This window comes from Elaeis guineensis, chromosome 10 (assembly GCF_000442705.2).
Source record: "Elaeis guineensis isolate ETL-2024a chromosome 10, EG11, whole genome shotgun sequence".
Lineage (NCBI taxonomy): Eukaryota > Viridiplantae > Streptophyta > Magnoliopsida > Arecales > Arecaceae > Elaeis > Elaeis guineensis.
Genome location: NC_026002.2, coordinates 42,651,894 through 42,677,118, shown reverse-complemented (window position 1 = coordinate 42,677,118; position 25,225 = coordinate 42,651,894). Strand labels below are relative to the sequence as shown.

General features: G+C 37.4%; 2 protein-coding genes across 4 annotated transcripts; both read right to left on the bottom strand.

Moving 5' to 3' along the window:
- Window positions 1–679: 679 nt before the first annotated feature.
- LOC105052243 (abscisic acid receptor PYL4-like) lies at window positions 680–1,709 on the bottom strand. The gene has a single exon (XM_010932994.4). It carries the CDS (start codon window positions 1,607–1,609, stop codon window positions 971–973), a length of 639 nt encoding a protein of 212 aa, XP_010931296.1. The 5' UTR covers window positions 1,610–1,709; the 3' UTR covers window positions 680–970.
- A 6,797-nt stretch (window positions 1,710–8,506) lies between these two features.
- On the bottom strand, window positions 8,507–16,611 carry LOC105052244 (uncharacterized). 3 transcript variants are annotated; one of them, XM_010932995.4, is made up of 16 exons: window positions 16,453–16,611; window positions 16,263–16,347; window positions 16,141–16,178; window positions 15,226–15,306; window positions 15,066–15,119; window positions 14,892–14,969; window positions 14,735–14,803; window positions 14,512–14,664; window positions 14,286–14,412; window positions 13,967–14,007; window positions 12,593–12,682; window positions 12,410–12,514; window positions 10,815–10,988; window positions 9,069–9,178; window positions 8,896–8,981; window positions 8,507–8,811 (listed from the first exon to the last, which is right to left on the bottom strand). In XM_010932995.4, exons 1-15 carry the CDS (start codon window positions 16,486–16,488, stop codon window positions 8,915–8,917), a joined length of 1,308 nt encoding a protein of 435 aa, XP_010931297.1. In that variant the 5' UTR covers window positions 16,489–16,611; the 3' UTR covers window positions 8,507–8,811; window positions 8,896–8,914. The 3 variants fall into 3 exon arrangements, with proteins under 3 accessions (XP_010931297.1, XP_010931298.1, XP_010931299.1); XM_010932996.4 differs by having other exon boundaries at window positions 8,507–8,780; XM_010932997.4 differs by having other exon boundaries at window positions 8,507–8,746.
- Window positions 16,612–25,225: the final 8,614 nt, after the last annotated feature.

Sequence of the window (25,225 nt, the reverse complement as noted above, 5' to 3'; positions counted from 1 at the left end):
AGAAGACATCATGATGGCATTCAGCTCGCATGGTGTTTTGAAGCACAACCAATAGTCCTTTCGTCGGCACCATATTTCTAAAAAAAGAAAGAACAGGTAAAAGAAGATGGTATTCTAAGCAGGAACGGAATTTTCTGCGGTTGCATTATTAGATGCCGCCCATCGTAAATAGACGACGGTCCACATTATTCAAATATTTTTAAAATATATATATATATATATTTTAACATACGTCTTACGATATTTTTTTTTAGTACCGCAGAGGATCTGCGCCCATTCTAAGCAAGGCTTCTCGCGGTGTAGAAACCACGGAGTTAGGCGTGCATCACGGAAAGACGCCTCAAAGTCGAAGAACACAGTCCCTGAGCTCGATCTCCACCGAAAAGAAGGGCCACCGTCACGATTAGAGACTTCAAAATAGTATCAAAAAATTGTTTAACCATGCTTCATCAACATCCCATGCGCCTGTCCAAAGAAGCCAACCAGGTGGTGCATCATCCATTGTCGAGCGTCGAAATGTTAATTTTATACTCCTATATATATATATATATATATATATATATATATATATATATATATATATATATATATATATGGAGAGACAACACAACTCGTCAGAATCAAACATCCCTCCCCAGCCACATTGAGCAAAACCGAGAGGCACATTTCACGAAACACAAATAAAGAAGGAACAAAAACTTCGTAAACTACTCCTATATAAGTGGAAATAACGTAATATAGAAATTTATAGGGGTATGAACAAGCTAAATTACGAACTAGAGATTATCCACAATGGGATTTGTATCACTATAAAACAAGAAGAAAGAAAAAGAAAAGATGGCTGAGAAGAGGCTACTTCCGATGAGCTCAGCAACACGCGTTTTCCAGCCATCTACGTCGCCTGCTTCCAAGTGGGTACGGGGTCGTGGAAACCAGGGAAGAAGAAAACGACATCGAGGTTCGGAGATAATTACGCCGGTGCCCCTCCGCTTTTGGCCAGGTTCTCGGCGGTCCGGGCCAGCGACCGGAGGTTGAGCCGCACGATGGTGTCGACGAAGACGCGCGTGTCGTCCCTCGTGTTGCCGGCGGGGATGTCGACGACGTAGGACTCGACGACCACCGTGTGCTCCTCGGCGGGGGAGGCGGAGGGCGGCGTTGGCGCAGGGTGGAGAGTGGTGACGGAACGGTAGTTGTTGAGGCGGTGCTCGCCGCCCACCACACGGAAGCTGAGGACGTGGCGCTCGTCGTCGAGGATCTCGAGGCGCTCGCGGCTGGTGACCGCCGGGAGGCCGGAGATGACGCGGACCTCCCGGAGGGTGCCGACGTCGCCGTCGCCGTCGAGGACGTTGCAGCTCTTGACGAAGCGCTTGTAGACCTGCGGCTGGTCGAAGCGGCGGACCACCGACCAGACGGTGGCGACTGGGGCGGCGATGGCCTGTACCACCGCCGAGCAGCACTGGTGGGGGCTCACCGAGTGCTCGTGGTGCCGCGCCACCGAGTCCGGGACGTCGTGGGCGGTGCACCGCAGGGGGGTGGCGCCGCCGCAGCCCTCCGGCCGGCCGCTGACGCGTTGCTGCGGGGGTGAGGGCTTGGGAGCGGTTTGGGGCATCGTCTCCGCTTCCTCTTTCTTCCGACCGAAGACAAGGAGAGGAGATGCAGAGTGAGAGAAGGGAGGGTTTGGAGGGTTGGAAGAGATTTTAGTAGGAGGATTATGTATTGCCGTAAAGGAGAGTACTTCTTTCTTAATTATTTTCAAGTATTACTTTTCCAATAATGCAAATTGTGTTTGTTTATTTCAATTTGAATTTTTCCTCTTTTAACATTTGGAGGGTGGTTTGGGGCTTCATATATGTTCCAACGAAAAAATTATGAGACAGACTAGCCCAATACTCACTCATCATATAGAAAATTTTTTGTGCGCGATATAAAAAATTTGATACGGAGCATATTATTTTATCTAATTAATTCATATAATTATTATTTTTTAATATATATTTAATATTTATAAATTAATTTTTTTATTTAAAAATTTTAAATAATAAAAATATTTTTATTTTTTGAAAAAATTATAACATCTTATATCTATATTATGACATTTTGCATTCAGAGAGTCATAATTTTTATCTACAGAATGTCATAATATAACGTAGGATGTCATAATATGCACAAGATATCATAATTTTTTTCAAAAAATAAGAGTATTTTCATCATACAAAATTTTTAAACAAAAAAATCAATCTACAGACATGAAATGCATATTAAAAAGTGATTGAATAAGAATGTCCCTCTATATTATGATATCTTATGCCATATTATGACATCCTAGACCATAATATACTACAGAATGTCATAATTTTTTCTAAAAGATAAAAGTATTTTCGTCATACAAAATTTTTAAATGAAAAGACCGATCTGCTGATATTAAATACGTGTTGGAAAGAGTGATTACGTAGACTAATCGGACAAGATGATGCATTTCATATCGGATTTTCTATACCACCTGTAATGCACAAAAAATTTCTTCTCACCATATTATCCTTCTCTCGTGCTTAAGGTATTCAAGATTTGGACCGATCCACTAGACTTGATCCATTTAATAATTTCATGGAAGGAAGATGGTGGGACTAGTTGAACATTAAGAAAGGGTTGATTAAAAACTAGAAAGAGAATGATGCTAAAGATTATAAATTCATCTTGCAAAGAGCTAGTTGCTTGTGCTAAAATTACTTAAATACCCTCTATTTAGACATGAAGTATTTGCATTTCATTTGCTCTAGAGATCGTTGTATCTCGTTGGATAGCTATTGTAAAATAAAACTTTACTCTCTAGGTTGGAGATTATATTCCTTATTTGGTAACAATATATGTGGGTAGTTAGAAAGTTGTTATAATCTCTTACTATACACACACACACACATATATATATATATAAAGAGAGAGAGAGAGAGAGAGAGAGATTAGGTTACGATCGATCAGATCCCAGCTTCCATCCGATCGGATCTCTCTTTGTTGGATCGACACATATCTCAAAGTACTTTTTTATAACCTAATGGAGGAGTTTGGAAAACGTTAGCTGAGCTGCATGTTAAAAAAAAAACAGCATTCAATGAGATGCGATGCGATGTAAGACCAACGTGCATGACCGTCATCGTTTCCTCCGTCGCTTTCTTTCGATAATCCCCCCACCCCCCTCCTCTCTTCTTCTCTCCCTCCCCCCATCCACGGTCGTCATTTTCCAGTAACCCCCCCACCCGCACCTTCTCTCTTCTTCTTTCTCCCCCCACCTATGGCCACCATCTTTCGGTAAACCCCCCACCCACGCCTCCTCTTTTCTTCTCTCTCTCCCACGGTCGCAATCTCATCTCTTCTCAAGCCGAGTTTTCTACCCCACGGTCGCCATCTCCTCTCCTTCCAAACCTCCCATTGGCCATTAGTGAATATTTTTTATGAATTACATTCAAAAATTTGTATTCTCATTATTTTTCATTATTATTTCTTGTTATTTGTGTTTATATTGAGAGGATAAACATAACTACAAATAATCCTGAGTAGGATAAATACTCCATCCATGATAAACAATAAGAGAGGAGAATAAATACTAAATCTTGTGAAAATAAACATAAATTATCAGAAGATAAATATAAACTCTAAATAATAAACAAAAATTGTGAATAATAAACACAAATAGACTGCGAATAAACACAAACTCTATGCAGATAAACAGAAATTATGAATAATAAATGCAAACTTTGTACCGATAAACAGAAACTCTCCAAGATAAATACAAATTCGAGATTTAAAAATTAAATGATTTTAGGGTCTACCCACAATAAACAACAATAGGAGAGAAAGAGAGGACGATAAACACTAAGTCCTACGAAAATAAATACAAACTATCAGAGAATAAACATAAATTTTAAATAATAAATAAAAACTGTGAATAATAAATACAAACTCTGTATAGATAAATAAAAATTATGAATAATAAATGCAAACTCTGTACCAATAAATAAAAATTTTTTAGGATAAATACAAGCTCGGATTGGGCTCCGATTGGAGTTTATGTTTATTATTTGAAGTTGTGTTTATCCTCTGATAGTTTATATTTATTTCCACAGGCTTAGTGTTTATCCTCCTTCCTCTCTTGTTATTTATTTTAGTGGATCAGGACCGCTCGACGAGTTTATATTTATCCTGAAGAATTTTTATTTATCGGTGCAGAGTTTGTATTTATTGTTTATAGTTTTTATTTATTATATGAAGTTTATATTTATTTTTTATAGTTTATATTTATTATTTGGAGTTTGTGTTTATCTTCAGATAATTTGTATTTATTTGGATAGGACTTAGTGTTTATCATCCTTTCTTGTGTTTTATCCGGGGTGGACCATTAGATCACACAACTTTTGAACCCCTGTTTATTCTAAAAAATTTTTGTTTATCGGTACAAAGTTTGTATTTATTATTCGCAGTTTCTGTTTACCTACGCAAAGATCCGAATTGTGATCTGATCTGAAAAGCCCGTGTTACGACCTTAATAAAATTTTTTATGAGGTCTGTCGTGGTAGTAGAGGCTACAGATCAGTATAAATATCATATTTATTTTGAAAAATTTTTGATTTATCGATACTTTATTATGCAAACTGCTATCATCTACCACCATGATGGATTTCAGATAGCTTTCAGAGCTGTGCGGGTGCCTTCAGCCTTTCTGAATATTTTATTTTTTTACCTCCATGAAGCAGAAGACTCGCATCCTCTTCTTCCTCCTTATTTATTATGGAACAGAATTAATAAATCAACAGAATTTAAGCCTAAAATCGAAGAAATTAACGAAGGAAGCTGAAAGGATTCATGAAAGAGCCTTCAGGTGCCTCCTCTCTTCATCGTATATAGGTGCCTACATGTGAATTGTAGGTGCCTACAATTCATATAGGTACCTACATGCGGAGGAGGCCACTGGTAGGGCGGCGGAGGCTGGCGATGGGTCAGTGGTGGCACAGCTAGGCCCAATGGACGTGCCCGACGGACATGCGAGCATCTCGCCTAGAAGCATGTAGCGCCTACATGTGAATTGTAGGTGCCTACTAGGCATCTACAATTCATATAGGCACCTATATGCGGAGAAGGCCGTCGGACGCACAAGTGCCTCGTCTAAGAGCATGTAGCGTCTACATGTGAATTATAGGTGCCTACATATGGAGGAGGCCGTCAGTAAGGTAGCGAGGCAGCAGACGCACGAGCACCTCGTCTAGGAGCATGTAGCGCCTACATGTGAATTGTAGGCACCTACAATTCACATGTAGGCACCTACAATTACCTACAATTCATATGTGGGCGCCTACATGCTACATGCTTCATGTAGGTGAGGCGCATGCATCCATCGGATCTGGCTGCACCACCATCAGCTTCTGCCAGCCCACTGCGTCCCGTAGGCTGTGCCATCTATTTTGGACTTTTTTTCCATGTATTTTCACCGTTTGGACTCTGTTTGGGATGTTCTTGGCTCATTGGACGCCATTCATCGTCCTGAACCTCATTCTAGACTTATTGTGGACCGAATCTCTAGGATGAGGGAAGCACGGAGCCGAGGGGTGGAAGGTGGGGTGGTGGGGCAGGCGTTGGGGGAGGGTGGACCACAGACGGGCATGGGGCTAGGAGGATGGCGCAGAGGAGCAGCGAAATCGTGGGTGGCACTGGATGGGGTGGGTGCGGGGCGGCCACGGGAAGAGGAAGATGGAGGATTCGAGGGGGGAACCAGAGGGGGTGGGTATGGGCTGGCCACGGCTCTTCATCGCTTTTTTTTCATTTTATGATGAATGAAGGTGCCTTCATGGTTCATGAAGGCGCCTTTAGCAGTATAGCATAATGGGAGGGGGGGATGGCGTCGCATCGCAATCAATGCATCTTTTCCCTGTTGCGTCTATGTTTTTTTTTTTTAAACAAGGCTAGATCAACTAACGAGTAAGAAAAGTCCTTCGTTTGTTTTTTAGAAAATTTTTGGAGATACGCATCGATCCAACGATCAGAGAGTCTATCAGATATAGGCTGAGATCCGATTGACCGTAGCTTAATCTACCTATATATATATATAAACACTTGGTCTATTGTCCACATCATTCCCATAAAAGGATTTGTTGTATATAATGTCCCGCATCCTTTTTATTGTGAAAAAAACAATGAAATACTTGCAAAAAGTCATATTTTTGGCAGCATGACGAGGATAATTAGGAGAGTATAGTCTTTTCTGGATAGATGCTTTTTAAAAAATACTATAATTAGAGAATAAAAGGGTTTAAAATGATAATTGAATGAGATATTTTAGATGTACTACCAAGTCTATATATCTTTCTTGGTGAATAGTCATCGTATTCCACCTTGATTATAGGATAAATCTGAAGTTCTTAGAAAACATGTAAGGACCTACTATTTCTACACTAAAAAAGTAAAATAATCAATAATATAGATACCATATAGATATATCTATATTGAAGTACGTGTCACATGAAAATCATTCGACCCATTTTCATATGATGTCACTGTTTTTTTACTATATGAGTGATGTAATATGCATGTGGATAGACATGCTTTTGAGAGTTATCACAAAAGTAAGCATAAAGCCGTAAGATTCTTTAGTTATTATTTAGAAGAGAGATTAATAATGCTAATTGAATTTGATATTTCAAGCATGCTACGTACCATGGATACAACTATAAGCCCCCTTTTTTTTTTGGTGGGGGATAATGATTATGAGCTAAGAGTTTTCATCAATCATCAACATCATACAGAAACTAGTTTATAAACCCTTACAAACCAACCTAGTGAGAATCTTCAACTCATACATCCAAATAATGTGCCAGCTATTCAAATGGCATAAACACCTGAACCCCAGAATCACAACAGAGCAAAAACATTGATAAGAGTTACACCTAACTTCGTCAGCTGAGCAAGTGAGCACAACCATACGCCTTTTATGGTTGAGGTTCATAGTCACGCACCAGATAGCCATGTTAATGGTTTGAAAGAACGGAGGAGCATACTGGTGCCTTCCACGCTGAGTTTTGGCTTTTTCTAGCAGGCTTCGCTTTTTTTTTTTTTTCCCCCTTGGGGACCCCTCAGCCATCTCTATTTTGTCCTTTTCCTTTGTAGAGGTACATAGTTACATGATGATCGCATTGAGTAGATGGAAATCATTTTGTCTGCTTCCGCTCCACATAGTTACAAATGATGACCATTGGATGATGATATCCGGTGTGGTGTACCGCAGTATGAGTCCACTGCCAAAATATCTCGTTCGGCGAATCAGCGAGCTCCTTGCACGCCGTGCGACCAACGTCCATAATCACGATTTTACGGTGGGCCCCTTTTGGCCCTTTTTCTGTAAACTAGGGAGAGCCATTTACGACCGAAGGGAGATAAAGACCTGGTTTCGCAGTTCCATTATTATCGTGTTATAGATAGGAATCGTGGTTGCCTTCGCAGAACCGGGTGGGTGTGGAGCACAACGGCCAAATAAGTACGGGCTCGAATTTTCTAGGACCGTTGTAGTGGCACTCCCGCATAGGAAGAAAGTTTGGGAGAGAAGGGATAAATTTTTTTGGTGCTTCCCTTTGTTACTTTCATCGAGAACTCTCAAACCACATCGGCAATAGGGGAACAAAAACTTTGGCAGGCCCTAATCCGTCAGAAATTATACCTTACGCGGGTACACCAGATCAAACCATGTGAGCTGGCCACCTCAGCATAAAGAAAAAAAAAATTTAAAAAAAAATAAATCCTCGGCGGACGAGAACACCCACCTCGGCCCATCCCTTTTCTGCCTATTCCACGTGGCCCCTATAATTAAAAATTTTATATTCATATTTATTTCATATCCATCTTAAATTAAATAAAATAAATAATATAAATTAAATTAAATAGATAAAATAAATTGGATTGAATTAAACAAAAAAACTCACCAAACAAATATTCTAAAATAATCATAAATTTTAAAAAAATAAAATTATATCAAAATCATATCATTATCCGATCCAAACTCATTTAACATAAAATTCATATTCAAACCCATATTACATCTCTTATTTTATTAATATGCACCTACCAACAATGACAGATATAATACAATAACACGCTACTAAAGTTCTCTGCGCCCGAGATTGCTGGGATACCTATTGGATACTCAGATCCAAATATTATACCAAATAGACAGCCAAGGCAGTCACCAGATTCGATGTTTTTTTGGCACAAACTTTAAACCACCGGTAGCTGCCAGCAACAACCACAGCAAGGTAGTCTTGGTTTCACGATGATAACACAGATGAAGGGATTCTACCGCTGCTTTTGATGGTGGGATCACCAATCAAGGAGATAAACATTTCACTCCGATTTGAAGGATAATATCCAAATAACTGGAGTAGTTTTGTAAGATTATCTATGATATTCTGTTTTTATGCAATCTTTCTGTGAGAGACAAACTCCAATCGATTAACCAGCTGAAATGCGATCATTTGACACAAGTATGTTTCCTTGCACAAAATTTTGTAGTACATACCACAAGCCCACTTATTGTATACATGGTGAAGCGCTCGTCAATATCAAGAACTCTAAAACCTAGAATAAACTGAATTGAAAATTTTAAAATGATCAAATTGAGGACTTCAAGCACCAAACTCTGAAAAGCAGCCACAACATTTATCGATCACCTTCTGGATAAGGAGTAGGCTCATCATGCTCCAATAGCCACCAACTGCATCAGTTCATGGATCTCAATTGGCATATCCCTGAACACAAAATTTATAGGCTATTCTTTGGCTGGCAACCATAAAAGTCAAAACATCTTAGAAAGCAGCACGCATACACCTCTTAGTCAAGTAAGAAGAATGTAATAAATCATACCTCCACAATGATCACCATTTTATGCAAAGGTTTCTTGCTTCATTTTCATTAGGTTATTCTCTATGTTTCGTAGTACTGGTCTATAGCTGCACAAGGTAAAACAATGCCTTGGTTACTTCTGCCATCAACTATCAGCAACAAGCCTCAAGAAGAAATGAAAGAGAAACTATTACAGGCGTGTGAGATTGTTGTGTGCTTGGACTGCACGTCTAAGTTCAGCCGTGAGCTTCATAACCTCTGCAGCCAGTGCCTCGGCTCTGCCTTTTTCCTTGACAAGTTGATCCTAGAAAAAGAACAAGGAAAAGAAGGCATCTTCAGGAAACTTGTGGGTCCGTATTTCCACAACCAGACTTGACAGGATGATGAACATGCGGTAAAAAATGTAACGTGGATGGAGATGAGAGGATATTGATATGAAGAAAGAAAAAATCCAGATAAGAAAGTCAGACAAAAAAGGAGAAATGGGAGGAGATTAATAATCCTAGAAGTCGGAAAAAAAGGGAACGTAGATGGAAGATGAAAAGAGATCAATCGAAAAAATAGATGAAAATAAAAAAAAAGAAAGAGTCCCGATAGACAAGAATGTCAGACAAACAATTTCCTCCATCCTCGTTTAATGACACAATTTCAAAAGGAATAAGAAAGTTATTTTAGAATAGCCAATTTTATATCCAAACAATTTTAGAATCATTTTTATCCTTTTTGGTCATTTTATCATTCAGTAGATTATTTCTATAACTTCAGAATAATTTTAGAATATTAACAACCAAACAAAAAACTGCTTTGTCCTAAAGCAGCTTTTGATATCAAAACGCAACTTTTACTAAAAATTGATTTTTGACCAAAAGCTACAGCATCCCCAAACAGACCCTAAATATTATCTGCTGATTCAATGCACTCCATCCATGAATGTTGGGCTTATCTAGAGTCTACCTTGAAGCAGCCAGATCTTCATGTCATGTTACTATGCCAGCATAACAATGCAACACCCCTCTTAAAGGTACAAGACCCCCAGTGCAATACAGAATCTTGCTATGCTTGTTTAACATAAATTGTCCCAACCGCTCAGAAGCTCTTTCACAATGTAAGGAAATGTTCCCCATTCTTTTCCAACAGCACAAATTTGAAAGCCAAAGAACACATTTAAATAGAAATTTTTGCCAGAGTTGCTTAGACAATGTATTATATATTTTGTTTGTGTTCATTAAGAGCAACATGATTATCTAAAACAAAATAGCAAGTTAGATTTGTTTGATGAGTCAAATACATGTTTAATCTTCATAATATAGCTACATGTCTATTTTATTGCAAAGATATTTGGTTTCCTTAATTCATCTTCATGTAGTTCAGCACAACTGTTGACAAATTGCGTTATCTTTTTGTGCCTATATTGTTCAGAATAAACCACATGGTATTTTGTGGTTGACATTGGCTAACACATGGTACTTCAAGCATTCAGTTAGAATATGCAGAAAAGCTGTGTGCGTTTATTCTGTACCCTAAAAGAGTAATGAACGTGTTGCTATTCACAGCTGACAACCATTCCCAGTTTTGTGCACAAGGTTCACACAAAACAGAAAAGGTCATTCAGTTTGACAGGTTACATGGACTAGCAAGTTCACCAAGAGGATGATGTTACGGCAATACAAGCTTCTGACTCTGCTCATTCAGGAAGCTCAACAAATCCTATGATGGATGTAAGCACATATTAATCATCTTAACAAATCAAAGATCAATTTCACAGCTTGGTTGAAATGGTTGGTTGCATTATTTTTTTAACCTATCATATGTACAATCTAATAAATGTAGAAAAGAGATGAGAAAAAAATGATTACTTGCATTTTCCATTTTGAAAATTCTGGCATTCCATGATACAGATAAGAATCAGGGTTGTTTTCAAGTGAGCTCCAAGAACTGACCTTAAGCAACAAATTTTCAGCACCAGATTCTGATGGATCAGGTATAGTTCCTCTCTCAGTTTCCATGTATGACTGGGCAGTATTATCAGTTGCTTGCAGTGGGTTGATTTGTTCAGTTCTCAGCTTATCCAATTGGTGACGAAGCTCTTCATTCTGCTTCAGACAGTCTTTCACCTGTGATTTCCATGATATTAAGAACATGGCATTCTACAGGAATCCATCGTCAAAATAACAGCAACAAGATTTCTGAGAGAAGATACATAATAAGAAAACACATGGCAATTTCAGCCCCATTCTAGGTAGCCTAAGTTGCTAGGGAAGGATGAATAAAAGAAGAACAAAAAAAGGGAAAAGCAAAAGGCTAATTTTGGACTAAAGAACTGTTTTCCATTGCAAAGAAGTTCAAAATTCATCATGATCTATTTTATTTATATGCTAACATTTACTGGTGGAGGAAAACTGGATTATCCCCAAGAAAATCATAATTTTACCATAACATAATACTACCTGCCAAATAAGTGTCATATAGCATCTTGTAGAAATTTGAAAAACAAGAAAAAACATGTGAGAAAGCACTGTAGCTAGATGTGAACATTGTGTTTGGATTGCATGCTCCAAATGTCTACATACCCTGATGCAAAAAAATCTGATACATTGGCTTGCTTTGGTTTAATATCAATGAAATTATCTTCTAGAAAAGCTTCAAGAATAACAATTTGGCGTTTGAGTCCACATGCCACTACATGTGGAAAAGCAAATAATGGACTCACACCTTTCGTTTATCCCACAAAATTTAAGCATAATGCATATGCATCTAATAGAGAGAAGAAAGTATGTGCATCACATGAATCTCTTTGTGACACTCATACTTTATATGACCCCACCCATGAGGTGATAGGATGCGTGCATTGTGTCCGCATCCTCCATTTGACTTGTAGCACAAAAAAAAGTGCTAACAATTATTGTATTAACAAAATATAAGTCAAATATCTTTCTGCCAGAATAAAACAATTGGCAAAAGGACCTCTTTTATCATACACAATCCAACGAATGGTGGTTTCACATCATGATAATAATCAAATTTGCATGATGAGAAGGGTGCAAGCAAACAAGATGAGTAGCAAATATGTAAAATTATCAAAATAAATGGTAAAACTAAAAAGGATAAGGTGTGACTCATGAATTATTAGGATCTCAGAAGTTGAAATAATCATGGCCAACTTGGTGAAGGGAAGAAAATGGTACAGGCTCGTACAGCACTGACCTAATGCAGCGTCAAAAGTAAGATTGGTATGGATATGTGTCAAAGGCATGACATGAGATAACGCGGAAGAAGCTAGCACAGAAGGATTTTTAAAAAAAAATGTTATGATGGGATTCAACCCAGCAGGCATAAAACTCACAGAACCAACCAATAGCTAGGATAATGGATGATCGTCATGGTCATGACTAAGGTATCATGATAATAATCAAATACTACATGACGTGCATGGTTGCGTAGTATTAGTGTCAAAATTTGATTTAAAATGTAAGAATTGTGCATTATGATGATGATTTAAAAATTGACATTTATTAGAATAGGACATATAATATACCTGGCTCTCCCACTGCCCTGCAAGTCCTAATGCATCTTGATAAGAAGCAGACAAATTAGAGTTCTCTTCAAATAACCTTTCTAACTCTGAAGATTGTGAATCAATCTGCCAAAATATAATAGATATACTAAGCTGTCATATAAAACTCATCCTATCTGGTCAAAATAACAGAAAAATGCGTACCTCCATCAATAGTTTCTGTCGACTGTTCTCAAGCCTCTCAACCATTATTGCCATATCATGCAGCTGTTTTTCAAGTTTCTCCTTGTCTTTCTGTCAAAGACCATATAGCAGTCAACAAAATAGGCATAACAGAATAAGAAGAATCCAAAAAAGCCAACAGAAGATGGGGAATATACACCAGCTAAGCAGCAAAGTTTTTAGTGGATTGCCATTGTGCTTTTAAGGAAGGCATAAGTATAATAATTAAAGTCAGCAGAATTATGGGATGTCCGGGTTTTCTTCATGATTTAATGCATGTGTTTGCTTTATGGAACCAAAGGACTACAACTGACGCAGCTAAACAAAGAAAATCCAGTCAGCAAACTGCGAAGTTTTATGATGATATATGATGGACTTTTGCATCAATGCATCGCATAACCAAAGTATTACACCATAGCCTTACAACAAAAGCAGCATAACAAAACAAAATATCCCAGACTACAAACACAATGAGAAAGACAAAAGCGCGACAGGTACACAATGAGAGGCTTATTTCCATGAAAAAAATCCATCAATCCCAATATTCAAAAATTTTTGCTGTGCCCGCTGACACCTTCATGGCACAGGAGCTTTGAAGGTCCTGACAACATATTTCATTTCCTTATAATTATGAGAATCAATCCTACTACTTTTATGGTTTCCACCAAGGGTCGCCATCTCGATACCGAATCCCGTACCAGTACCATTCTATAACAGTGTCGGTACATAGTTCGATATGATACGAAATAACATACTGAGTGTCGGTATGAAACGGCATATCAGTATAAGACCAGTATAGTATGCCCCATATGGGGAGGTACAGAAGACCATATTTTCCGCACTTGAATAAAAAAACCTAAATAATGGTAAGAAATGTAGTGAATCACAAACTTAGCATGGGGGATTCACACCTTTTTAATTGGTCACGTGAGTTCCAACAAATGTCACAAAACCATTGTCTCTATGAAAGGAGTCCCGACAAGGTACGTACTCCAATACATAAATGAAATAGGTTATGCTCTTTTCTTTTTCTGTGAAAGAAATAAGTCATATTGTAATGACATAAGTATGAGCAAATCATCCTGAAGCATCAACTACTGCATGAGTAAAAATCAATTTCGCACTGTATTATGCTGCAGACATGGTAGTGAAAATGAAACTAGCGTGCACATGTTAACCAATAATCATCACCCAGATCATGAGCACTGAAAATAGCAAGCATGAAGCAAGGATGGAAACATGCAATGGAGAAAATAATTGAAAGCATGGATCTATTACATACTATAAAATGTAACTTGGCCTAATAATTCAGTTTGAAACAAAAAAACCATGAGGCATCAGATTATGCAATTTTACCACAGAGAGTCCCTTGCGAGCAGCTAAATCTGAAGAGTCTTCTGCATCACAAAGAAGACAACTACAATGAAATCAATCATCTGGAAGAAAGATATCTAAACATCATAAATTCTCAAAGACATCTAAACTGATGCCTCCTCTCCCTTTTTCTTTCTTTTTTTTTTCCAGGTGAAATAAAAACATAGAAGAAAACAAATTTTGCAGTTTTGTGCACAAGGGGAAGGGATGATATTCAAGACTATATCCAAGTAACAAGTTGCAATTATGCTCTTGTATCCTTCATGAATAACTGCAAGAATGAAGCCTATGTAGATTATACCTGAAATCTTTTTGGTCAAAACTGCAAGTCTATCTTCCAGCTCCTGCTTCTCAGACATAAGGGAAGAAGTTCGAAGCTGCTCTTCAGCTAGTTTTTGTTGCTCTTGTTGCCTCAACAGTGACTCTTGCTGTATTTCACATTAAGACATGATAGAAATAAAAATGAAAAGCATCAACAACATACCCAAATACCGTAACCAGAAAAGAATAAAAATACATAAATTTACCTGTAACTCAGTCTTCAAATCCATTATTTCTTTTTCCATGACAAGAATTTGCTCTGTTGAGTCACTTAAAGGGATGCTACTAAAAGAATTCCCCATTCCTTGTTGCTGTAGTGAATTTAATTCTGCTCTTAAAGATGCAGCATCCTCCTCAGCCTATTGATAATAGCTGCATCAAGATTCTGAAATAACTTAATAGCTTAGTGCATGAAAATGAGACACATACTCTGTACTGCTCCTCTTCTGCCTCCTTCAACCGTTTCTTCATGGTCCGATGTTGGGACAGAGCATCCTCCTATATAATATTATCAGAGGATCCATAAAATAATGCACTGGACTGATGAGGTTAAAATCGCTATTTGAAAATGGACTGAAATGGTTACCCTCGCAACAACTGCTGCATCCTTTTCTATAAAAACATCCTTGAGAGATTTCCGCAAGGAAGGCAAGGTATTTTGTTCCTGCAATGCATCAAAATAGGAAAGCAAAAACATTAAAAGGAATAACCTAATTTCTGCTGCCAATAGAAGGTATGTAAACCATAGCATTTATTTTACCAGATCATTTATTCGCTTCGTCAATGAATCATTTTCAACTTCCTTTTCTTCAAGCTGAAAGCAAGATATTGTAGATTTTCAAAACAAAATAACCAACATGCATGTTTTTCACTGGAACAACAACTAAAGGGAGATGAACAACAAGATATACATACAATACCTTTGACAAAAGCTTCCGATTTTCTCTTTCTAATTCTGCATTTTTGTTCTCGAGCTCTTTAACTAATGCATAAGAATCTGTCTGCAGTTATTTAAAATTTAAATTTAAAAAAAAAAAAAAAGAGCTCTCCTTGTTATCCCCAAAAAAAAACCTGTTTTGGCAAGGAATAAAATAGTTCCGAAGATAAATCAACATGAAAGTATTGCAATATACTTATATGCTTATTTTGATAGCATAAGTTAGCTACTTATCCTGCCAACAGGGCCTGAGTCCGCCAATTTACATAGCTCTTCTTCAAGAACATGTGCTAGGGAGAGGTTCCAGGTTGAACTGGAAGGCGGCATTACAACCATGTTTTGGGTACTTCTAAAGTTAAGGTAACTATGTAGAACGATCAGATGTTTATTTGAAAAGGAAACAATCTTCAGAAAATTCAACGAAGATTTTCTTTCCTATTAGCTAATGGCGAGAATCCCTTTAATTACCTCAGTTTGCCATTGGGTACTTCTAAATTGAAGGTAAGACATTAGAACTTCAGGTGAAAATGGTTAAGAAGGAAAAAACATAGCCTTTGGCACGCTTTGCTTTTATCTTTGGAGGTGTACTTGTGCTTTGCATTCAATCTTATGATCATATATATCCCACACCAAGATGCTTAAACTTGTTATAAAGAAAATCAAGAAAGAAATAAGACTAGTGATGAATATTAATTCAATCTTCTCTATTTGATTGTTGGTGAATATCAATTTTGTTTCAGCAAATTGTCTGGAAAAAAAAACATCTGGCGCTTAAAAGAAGAAATAGACACCAAAAGCAATGTGGCGAACAGACAAAATCTTTACATAAAATTAACTTAATCCGGATATTTATAAGATCTGAAGCTGCTAATAAGAAGAGATCAGAAGAAACCCTAACCTCTGCTGCCCGATTTCCACCATCGGATCTCCAAGTCCCTGCGGAAAACGTAAGTGAAAATTGGGGTAATCAAATAAAAAGAATGAATTGAAGGGGCGAAAGATCTCAAAAGACGAACACACCATATGGATCGGAGGATTCCAGATCGGATCCAGACGAGGCTTTGTGTAATCTTTCGGCAGCTCTCTTTTGGCGGATCTCTTCCAACTAGGAGAAAAATAGGGCACATTAGGGCAAAACAAAATTAGGCGAGATTGGATAGATAGGAAGAGGTGGAGACGGGCGTGGATGGGGCGGAGGAGGGATCTATACCCTTCGTCGTCCTAGGGATGCGTGGTGAGCATCCATCGCGCCGGCGGGAGGACCGCCGGAGGAGACGCGAGAAGCAGCGACGAGTTTTTAACGCGAGGTGGGCTTGTCGAAAAGGGATTAGAAAATTAGAACCGCCTGGGATACGAAGGACGGTTGGACCTAGACGTAATTATGATCCGACGAGGATTCGGATAAAATTTTTCTTTCGAATTCTATATGTTTTTTTTTTCTTTTTTTACTGAAATGGGAGGAAGTTGTTCCACCAAACTTTCTTGCTGCAGATAATCAGATTCCATACAGTGACTGCAAATATTTAGTACTGCCTCCCTATATATCTTGTCTTATTTTGAGATCTGTGACATATACTGTCATCGACGATGGCTGGACCAAAAAATGAATCGGCCAAGGGACTACATGACTCTTCCTCTCAATCAGAATTTCATATTGAATAAAGATATGAGTAATTCTTTATACACTATATCTGATGTAGAAAAAATATACCGCTCCATCTGATTAGATCATATAGCCATCGCTTTCCAATGCATATTTAAAATCTATAAATTTATTTTTTTATTTAAAATTTTTAAATAAAAAAATAAAACTGTAGGTATTAAATGCATTATTAAATATGCATCGAAAATGTGTTCCCATGTAATTAAATGGTATATTTCATAAAAGTCATATTGCATCGTATGCATTGCACAAAAATTTTCTCTAAGGGTCCATTCTTTTGTAGGTAAAAATTTACCTGAGAATCCATACTTTCTTAGATAAATATTTCTAAAACAATATTTAGATAAAAAATAAATTTATTTATATTCTTTTATACATAGAAAAGTGTTCGAAATTTGTTACCTATATTATTTTACATTACTACTTTTCTGAATAAATTGATAAAATTTATTCATATTTCCTATGATATCCCTTATGCTTTTTAAATTTGATTATGTTATTAAGCATTGAATGATGAAGATATTAAAAATGAAAATGAGAATTTTAGGTACAGCATTAAATACATACTTTACTGGCTGATGGAAAAATAATTTAGCCACTCTCTGGATAAGTAAAACTTTCTCTCATTTTATGGATAAATATTGTCCATGATAAAGTAATTTATCCATCTTGAAAAGTATGAGAACATGAATAAGTTGGTCAATAAAAAAATTGATCAACTTTTTCATAGTATTTACCCACAAAAGAATGACTCCTAAAGATATTCTGCATTCTCTATCAAAAACCCAATATATCGATAATTAGTGAAATCCTCAATAAAGATATTTATATATAGAGAGAGTCAGATTAGAATCAGATCGATCAAATTTGAACTCAGATTTAATCAGATCAAAACTCTATAATAAAGGTCCTACATCAATGATTCAAATCATTGAACGTGATCTATTATCTTAAAGCCGCTTGCATACAAAAAATTATATGATTTTGAGACCTCTAGTCTATGTATCAGTTAGTCAAAAATTGAACAACCTTAATAAAATTGAATTAGATATATTTTTTGATCACGTGATGGTAGATTAGAGATTTTCAAATCACATGATTTTCTATATACAAATAATTTTGAGATAATAGATCATATCCAATGGATTCATCATTGATGTAGGACCCTCATTATCCAATTTTGATCTGACCAAATCTAAATGCAGATTCAATCAATTTTAACCAAATCTACCTCATATATATATATATATATATAATATCCAAAACTAATGATCAAGAGGTTCCTATTTCATACCTTATAAGCTTTTTAGATCTATTTTCTCTTGTACTTGCATGGTAGAATTTTTTAACTTTTTTCGATGATTCTTTTATTCCTCTGAAAAAAATAAAAAAAATAATTCTTCATGCAAAATTTTATTATATATTTGCATAGCCAATAAAATGCCTTCTGAATTATTGACCTATAGTATGTATATCATGGATTCATGATTAAAATCATTTGCATGTCATCAACTTTCAAATTCCTTCATTCAAAAACTTCTAATTTCAATGTTGTTATATAAATGAATAAGCATATGCATGAATTGTCAATATGAAGCACAGGAAACAATTAAATTTAGGCATGATAGTCAAAGTAATAATTTTTGTATAGTTATCTAAATATTTAACATGCTGATGGGACTGGATGACCCTTCTATCGATTTTTTTTTTTTTATTAAGATGAAACAAATATACGACCACTATCCGCAGCATTATCTTGTGCTAGCCAATGTATCCATATGCATAAGTTTATATTAAAAGATAATAAAAGAAAAGAAGTAGCTAATTTGCTACTATATTTGTCTCACAAAAAATTTAGAACTTCATATATTTTGAAAGCCATCAGAAGTATAAAAATATCCTAAACTATCAATTAAATCATCCGAGAAATCTGCTCTCCTTAGTTTAAGATAGAAACAAAAATACAGTTAGGATTCACTTTAAATGATTGAATATTAATAACCGTGTACGAACAATGCTTACATTATGTTACAGCCAACTCCCCATCGTCTGTCGCCAGTAACGAGCACCTGCAAGACAGCATCCATACAGACCCGATTGGTATCCGACGGAAACTCTCTGATGCTTAAGTCAAAAAAGAAAGTTGGTGAACAGTCATTTTTGAATGTCAAAAGTAACAGAGTTCTGGCCCAGAGATGCTTTACCAGTACTGCTCACTTATTCCCTTTTTATAGATGATTCTGGTGTAACCATTGAGCACGTAGTTTCGCTTTTTATGGCGCTAAATTATCGGGCCATAAATATGAAATTAGTGAGGCATTAATTTCCCTTAATAGCCGTGACACGTAGTCGATAATCATTTGTGACGGTTATGGTATATTGAGCAGATTAGCCGACTATATGTTGATAGAACCGATCATATGTCGATAGAATCTATGAGCGACCATCGGCTAGTAGTTCTATTATGCCGACGGTCTAAGTCGTTCGCTGTCGATCGGTAGTAGTCAAATCATTAGTCGATCAGCTGACAGTAAATCAATGCTGTTCACTCAGTCGGTCGATGAAGAGTCAGAACTGCATGTTCAGCCGATACGCAGTCAGAATCGTGATGACCAAAGTCGAGGGTCAGTCAGTTTACCCCAACAGTTGCCCCCCACTCTCAAGTTCAAGGTGAACCGGTGTGTATATTGTCACGTGATTTGTCACATTGGACGAAGGGAGTTATTTCTATCACATTAAATCTCGATTTTGATGCTGCTTTCTTCGAGATATGGGCGATCGGCTGCTTTGTCATTTTGGCAGGTATGATTATCTTTAAACTGTCACACTGATCGGACGATTCAATATCAGTTGTCAGTGTCAGATATCATTTCAGAAAGTCGATTCGACATCGGATGATATGATTCTGACAAGTAAATTTATGCCATGTGTCCGAATGTTATTGAGTCGGATTTGTTCACGTGGATTAAGGTGATGTGGCTCGATCTGAGACATGTGCATCAAACCATTCGATTAATGGTTAGTCCAGATGTTGCCACGTGTCATCATCTGGTAAATCTTCGATTCGATTGCCTTCATCTCGACCATTGAGGGATCCTATATATATAGGGTCGCTCTCAACCAAACTTCTACTTTTCATTATCTTTCTTGATGCTGAAACTCTATCAGACGGTTGCCCCAGCGTCTGAGATTATTATTCCCATCTTTTTCAGGTCAAGTTCCTATCTTTCCTTGAGTCCCTTTTCTTTTAGAATCTCCGCCTTCTTTAGAGTCTTGTCTCTTATGGCTAGGACTTCTCCTTCTCAGGATGGTTGGTCGGAGAATCCGACTGACGAATCTTAATCGGGTCCGGAGATGGAGGTTTCTTCACTTTCAGAGCCGAATATCAAGCGGCTTCGAGAATAATATTGTATCCCGGAGCAGTTTTAGCTTTTTGCCCTTAGAGTCGATGGTCGGGTAAATACCCCTCCTTCGGGCTAGGTGGTCTTCTATGTCGAAGATCTTCGGACAAGTCTTCAATTTTTGATTTCGAAATTTATCTGAAATATTTTGGATTACTATGGACTTTGTTCGGCTCAGCTGGCACCAAACTCGATCCGGTTGATAATTAGTTTTGCCTTGTTATGTCAGTTGCTACTGACTAAATCTCATCCTTCTCTTTTTCGAGCTTTCTTCATCCTCCGACCTCATCCGAAGGTCCGAAAGTGGTGGTTCTTCAACCTCTGAAAAGATCTTTTCTTTATTACCGATCTTCCATTGTTCATTCATGGATAGAAGAATCAATTCTTCTTCGTTTCCTCTACCCTTCCTTGAGGTTTTCTTTCCCGTTGGGGCGATCCACGAACCAGTCCCAACGACAACAGCCGAGTAGAGGTCGGCGATCGAGAGAACTTCCATCGACTGGAAGATATGATGGTCCCGACGCAGAAGGAGCTTGTGATCGAACAGGCCCTTTATGACTTTACTTTTTTTTACTTGTTTCATGATGCGTAGTCGTTGATAGCACCAAAAATAACTCTACTCACTACGTAGGTAGAATGAGTCGAGATCGTATCCTCATGGACCTTGGGCTAAGTTGAGATTGCAAGATAAAAGAAAGAAGCGTTGTTTTTGATTTAGAAAATAAATTATCGTAAAATTGAGGTAATTAAAAAATAAAAAGAACTCGGGAGTTTTGAATTAATTTGCACTAGCAGAGTTGTATCTCTTTTTTAACTAAATAGATGTGATTAATCTTAGGAAAAATATCTGTCTTTCCTCGGCACGCTCCGTACCCGTAGATCACGGTGCGTCTCCGGAAAGACTAGGTACACAACTCTTCTTTCCTCGGCACGTCCCGTATCCGTAGATCACGACGCGTCTCCGGAAAGTAAAAGTTGTTCCTAATATTAATCTAACAAGAAAGCGTAAATAAAAGCATATGATAGGGAGCAAATAAAGAACTCATGACAATTTAAATAAAAAGCATAATCTTTATTGCATATAAAGAAATACAGAAAAGTTTAGAACAATAAACCATCTCTGTGTCGTTACAAAATTTCTTCTCCACTCCCGAGACTGCTAGCCTAGCTGCTCATGAAGTAGTCCCTTTCTATTCCTCTATGCAAGGCTTTAGAAGAATTTCTGGGCTCCCCTTCTAATGGGAGTACAAAAGTATTTTTATAGGTGTTAGGAGGGAGGAGTTTTATATGATTTTTTGATGTGGGACTAAAAAAATATAAATCTTTCAAAATATTTCTAAATATTATTTTTTTTTCTTATTTTCAACTTGTCTGCAGTGTGCCCACACCCGCGAGATGTGCACCCGTGCCCGCGTCAGCGCCGCGTCCTGCGTCCGCGCCCCGCGTCCAGACCGCGTCCACGCGCCAGCTTCCCGCGTGTTCATGCGCATTCACGCGCCAAAGGAGTCACGCGTGCCCAGGAGCCAAAAAAATTCACGCGCGCCCAGGAGCCAAAGAATTCACGTGAAACCTTTTTCTTTTTTTTTTTATATTCCAAAAAGAAACAAAAGTTCCTTCATAATGACATCTATATCTTTTTTAGATTCCTTGCATAGTATCTTCATTTTCTATAATACCGGATGCGTCTTTCTTTTATTTTAATTTTATTTTAAGTCCAATTTTCTTCAATCTTGAGTCTTTTTGATCTATGAATCGGACTCTTTGTATCGGCGATCACCTTTCCTGTAAAACATAGAAAGAAACATCAAATTCTTAATAAATAAGATAAATTAAATATATTTTTTTAATTTAAAATACTTAAATTAAATGTTTATCACACCCCCCAACTTGAATTTTGCTCGTCCTCGAGTAAAATAGATATATCAGCATTGTGTACTGACTCGATTTTGAATCAATAATTAGGTTAGGCATCCCAAAAGGTAGATGATACTTGGTCAGACCATTAAAGAGATATTTCATTGGATTATCAATTTGACCCAATTAGTGGTTGAGTATTAACTAAAGAAATTTCAGAGCTTTTCTTTCACCAACTCCCCACTTTACTCTTTAAATCCTCTAACTTAATGGGAAAGAGGTTTATCATCTTCTTGCAATTTAGTCTCCTTTTTATATATATATATATATATATATATATATACATATAACATTGCCTACCTTTTTACGCGAACCACAACGCTTACTTAGGCGAAAGGGCCCGGTTACTCAGTAGGAGACCAATGTTGTTTTTCTCTCTTTTCTTCTTTTTTTTTTTTAATTTTTTAATTAATTTTTTTTTTTAAGGAGATTTTTTTTTTTTTTTTTACATACCTCGATCTTTCCACCTAATTTTTCATGAAGCAGATTCTTTATTGAGATCAGTAAGAAGAGGGTTGTAGAATCACTCCTAAAATTTGGTCTAGTTCAAACCCTACCATTCATTGGGTTTTCTTAATAATTTATTCCTCAGTATCTCTAAAATTATCTTGACCATTAATCATTCATTTATTAGGATGCCTAATTGACTCTTGATCAAAATAAAATTTGAATACACAAAACTAATTATTTCTGACCATACTTGAGGATTTGATTAATTCCCCCCCAACTTAATCTACATTGTCCTCAATGGAGTAGAAAAGCAAAGAAAATAAAAGGAGAGAGTGCACCTGAGATAATTTTGCTTCAGAAGTTGAAGATAGCTTCATTGATTAATAGGCTCTTGTTCTAAATTCCTGCAGCTGCGATAAAGTAAAAAAAAATATGAAATCATTGGGTTGCCTCCCAACAAGCGCTAAGTTTTATATCTTCAGCCAGATGTTAAGTTTATTAACAGACTCTTCCATACAGAGTGGTCCTTTATTCTTTAAAAAAAAATGATGATCAGTTAAAATAAGATAGAAAAAAAATTTGGGTTGCCTCCCAAAAAGCGCTAAATTTTACGTCTTCAGCCAGACGTCATATGCAATAAAACCAAAAAAAGATGGGCAATGGCTCATACTTGATTGTCCATGGAGGAGTAGTTTTATCATGTGGTGTATCCAACAATATGTTAACTTCTTTCATATATCCCTTAAAGTCATACACTCCAAAGTGAGCCAAGCAAGTATCTAAGGGATCAGGTGCTAGAATTGTGGGTGTTGCATCTTCTATAATGTCTTCTAGTGTATCTACTTTGAAGCAACTATCCATTGATGGTCCTTGGAAAGCACCAAACACATTCAGTCTCAGTTTCTTATTCCCAAACGATACGTCCATGACTCCTGTCCTACAATTGATGCATGCATTCGCCGTAGCTAGGAAAGGTCGTCCTAAGATAATGGGAATTTGTCTGGGGTTGCCACTTAATTCCATATCGAGAACCAGAAAATCAACTGGAAAGTAAAACTCATCTACCTTGACCAAGACATCCTCAAGCATTCCACGTGGTTCCTTAATTGATCTGTCGGCTAACTGTAATGTGACTGATGTGGGTTTCAGTTCTCCAAATCCAAAAAGTTCATACACCGAACTAGGTAACAGATTCACACTTGCCCCTAAATCTAGAAGAGCTTTTTCAATGTGATAATCTCCTATAACACAGAAAATGATGGGGGCTCCTGGGTCTTTAAGCTTTGGAGGAGTGGCATGCTGGACGACAGAACTAGCCTGTTCAGTGAGACGTACTTTCTTTGGGATTTGTGATCTAGATTTACATTTTTGGGTGCACAAATCCTTCAAAAATTTGGCATAAGCAGGGACCTGTTTGATTGCGTCTAGAAGGGAAAGATTAATTTGGACTTGCTTAAACAATTCCAACATCTCATCGAGTTTTCCTCCCTTCTTATCTGCAGGAATAGGGGCTTTCAGGGCATCCGGAAATGGGGCTTTAGGCAAGTAAGATGATTCCGGTGCAGTTGGTTCCTTCTCTATTTTCAGGTCCTCCTTGTTCTTGGGTGATTTGGATTCGGTTAGAGGTTTAGGGTCAGTCTCATTGGTTTTACTAGTGTGTTCAATGACCTTCCCACTTCTCAGAGTCATGATTGATTTGGCATGTTCAAAAAAAGCTTCTGGGGTATTATAACTCTCAATCACAAATTGCCCTCTTGGGTTGCTCTCAGGTTGGCTAGGTAATTTTTCTTCTTCCCTCCTACTGAATGCAGTCGCTAGTTGACCTATTTGGGTCTCTAGCTTAGCAATGGATTGTGTGTGGGAGTTAAGGATCTGAGTGTTGACTTCTAATCTTTCTAGTGCTTTCAGGACTTTTTCCTCAAAAGCTGAGCTGTGACCAGTAGTAGACGGTTGAGGAATATTTTGGAATTGATGGTATGGTCCATGCCTATATGTTGGGTCTTGATATTGAGGTCGAGGTGTGGCAGGACCAACCACTGGTTGTGGTCTCCAGGAAAAATTTGGATGGTTTCTCCAGCCGGGGTTATAAGTGTTCGAATAAGGATCGTTTCCTGGTCTGCGAGCTTGTTGGACTTGAGCTTGTTGAACCTGCTCGTGCACAAACTCAGGAAATTGAGGTGCGGCTGGGCATTCATTAACAAAATGGTTCGGACTTGCACACAATGCACAAATTTCTTGGATTGGATTAGGTGGAATCGGGGATTGTCCAGTATTTAAAAGATGATCTAATTTTTGGGACAGTTCATCTACCTTTTGATGGATATCTATTGCATTTCCTACTTCATATATTCCACCTCTTTTTGGGTTTAACATGGGTTTATCTCTAATAGAGGCAGACATATGATGTAATGAATTTTCACTTAAAATTTCAAACAGTTGCCATGCCTCATCCTCACTTTTCAGCATAAATGTCCCACCGCATGATGCATCGACCATTTGTCGATGTCTTTCAGAGAGCCCATCATAAAAATATTGGATTAACTGCCACTTGGGTA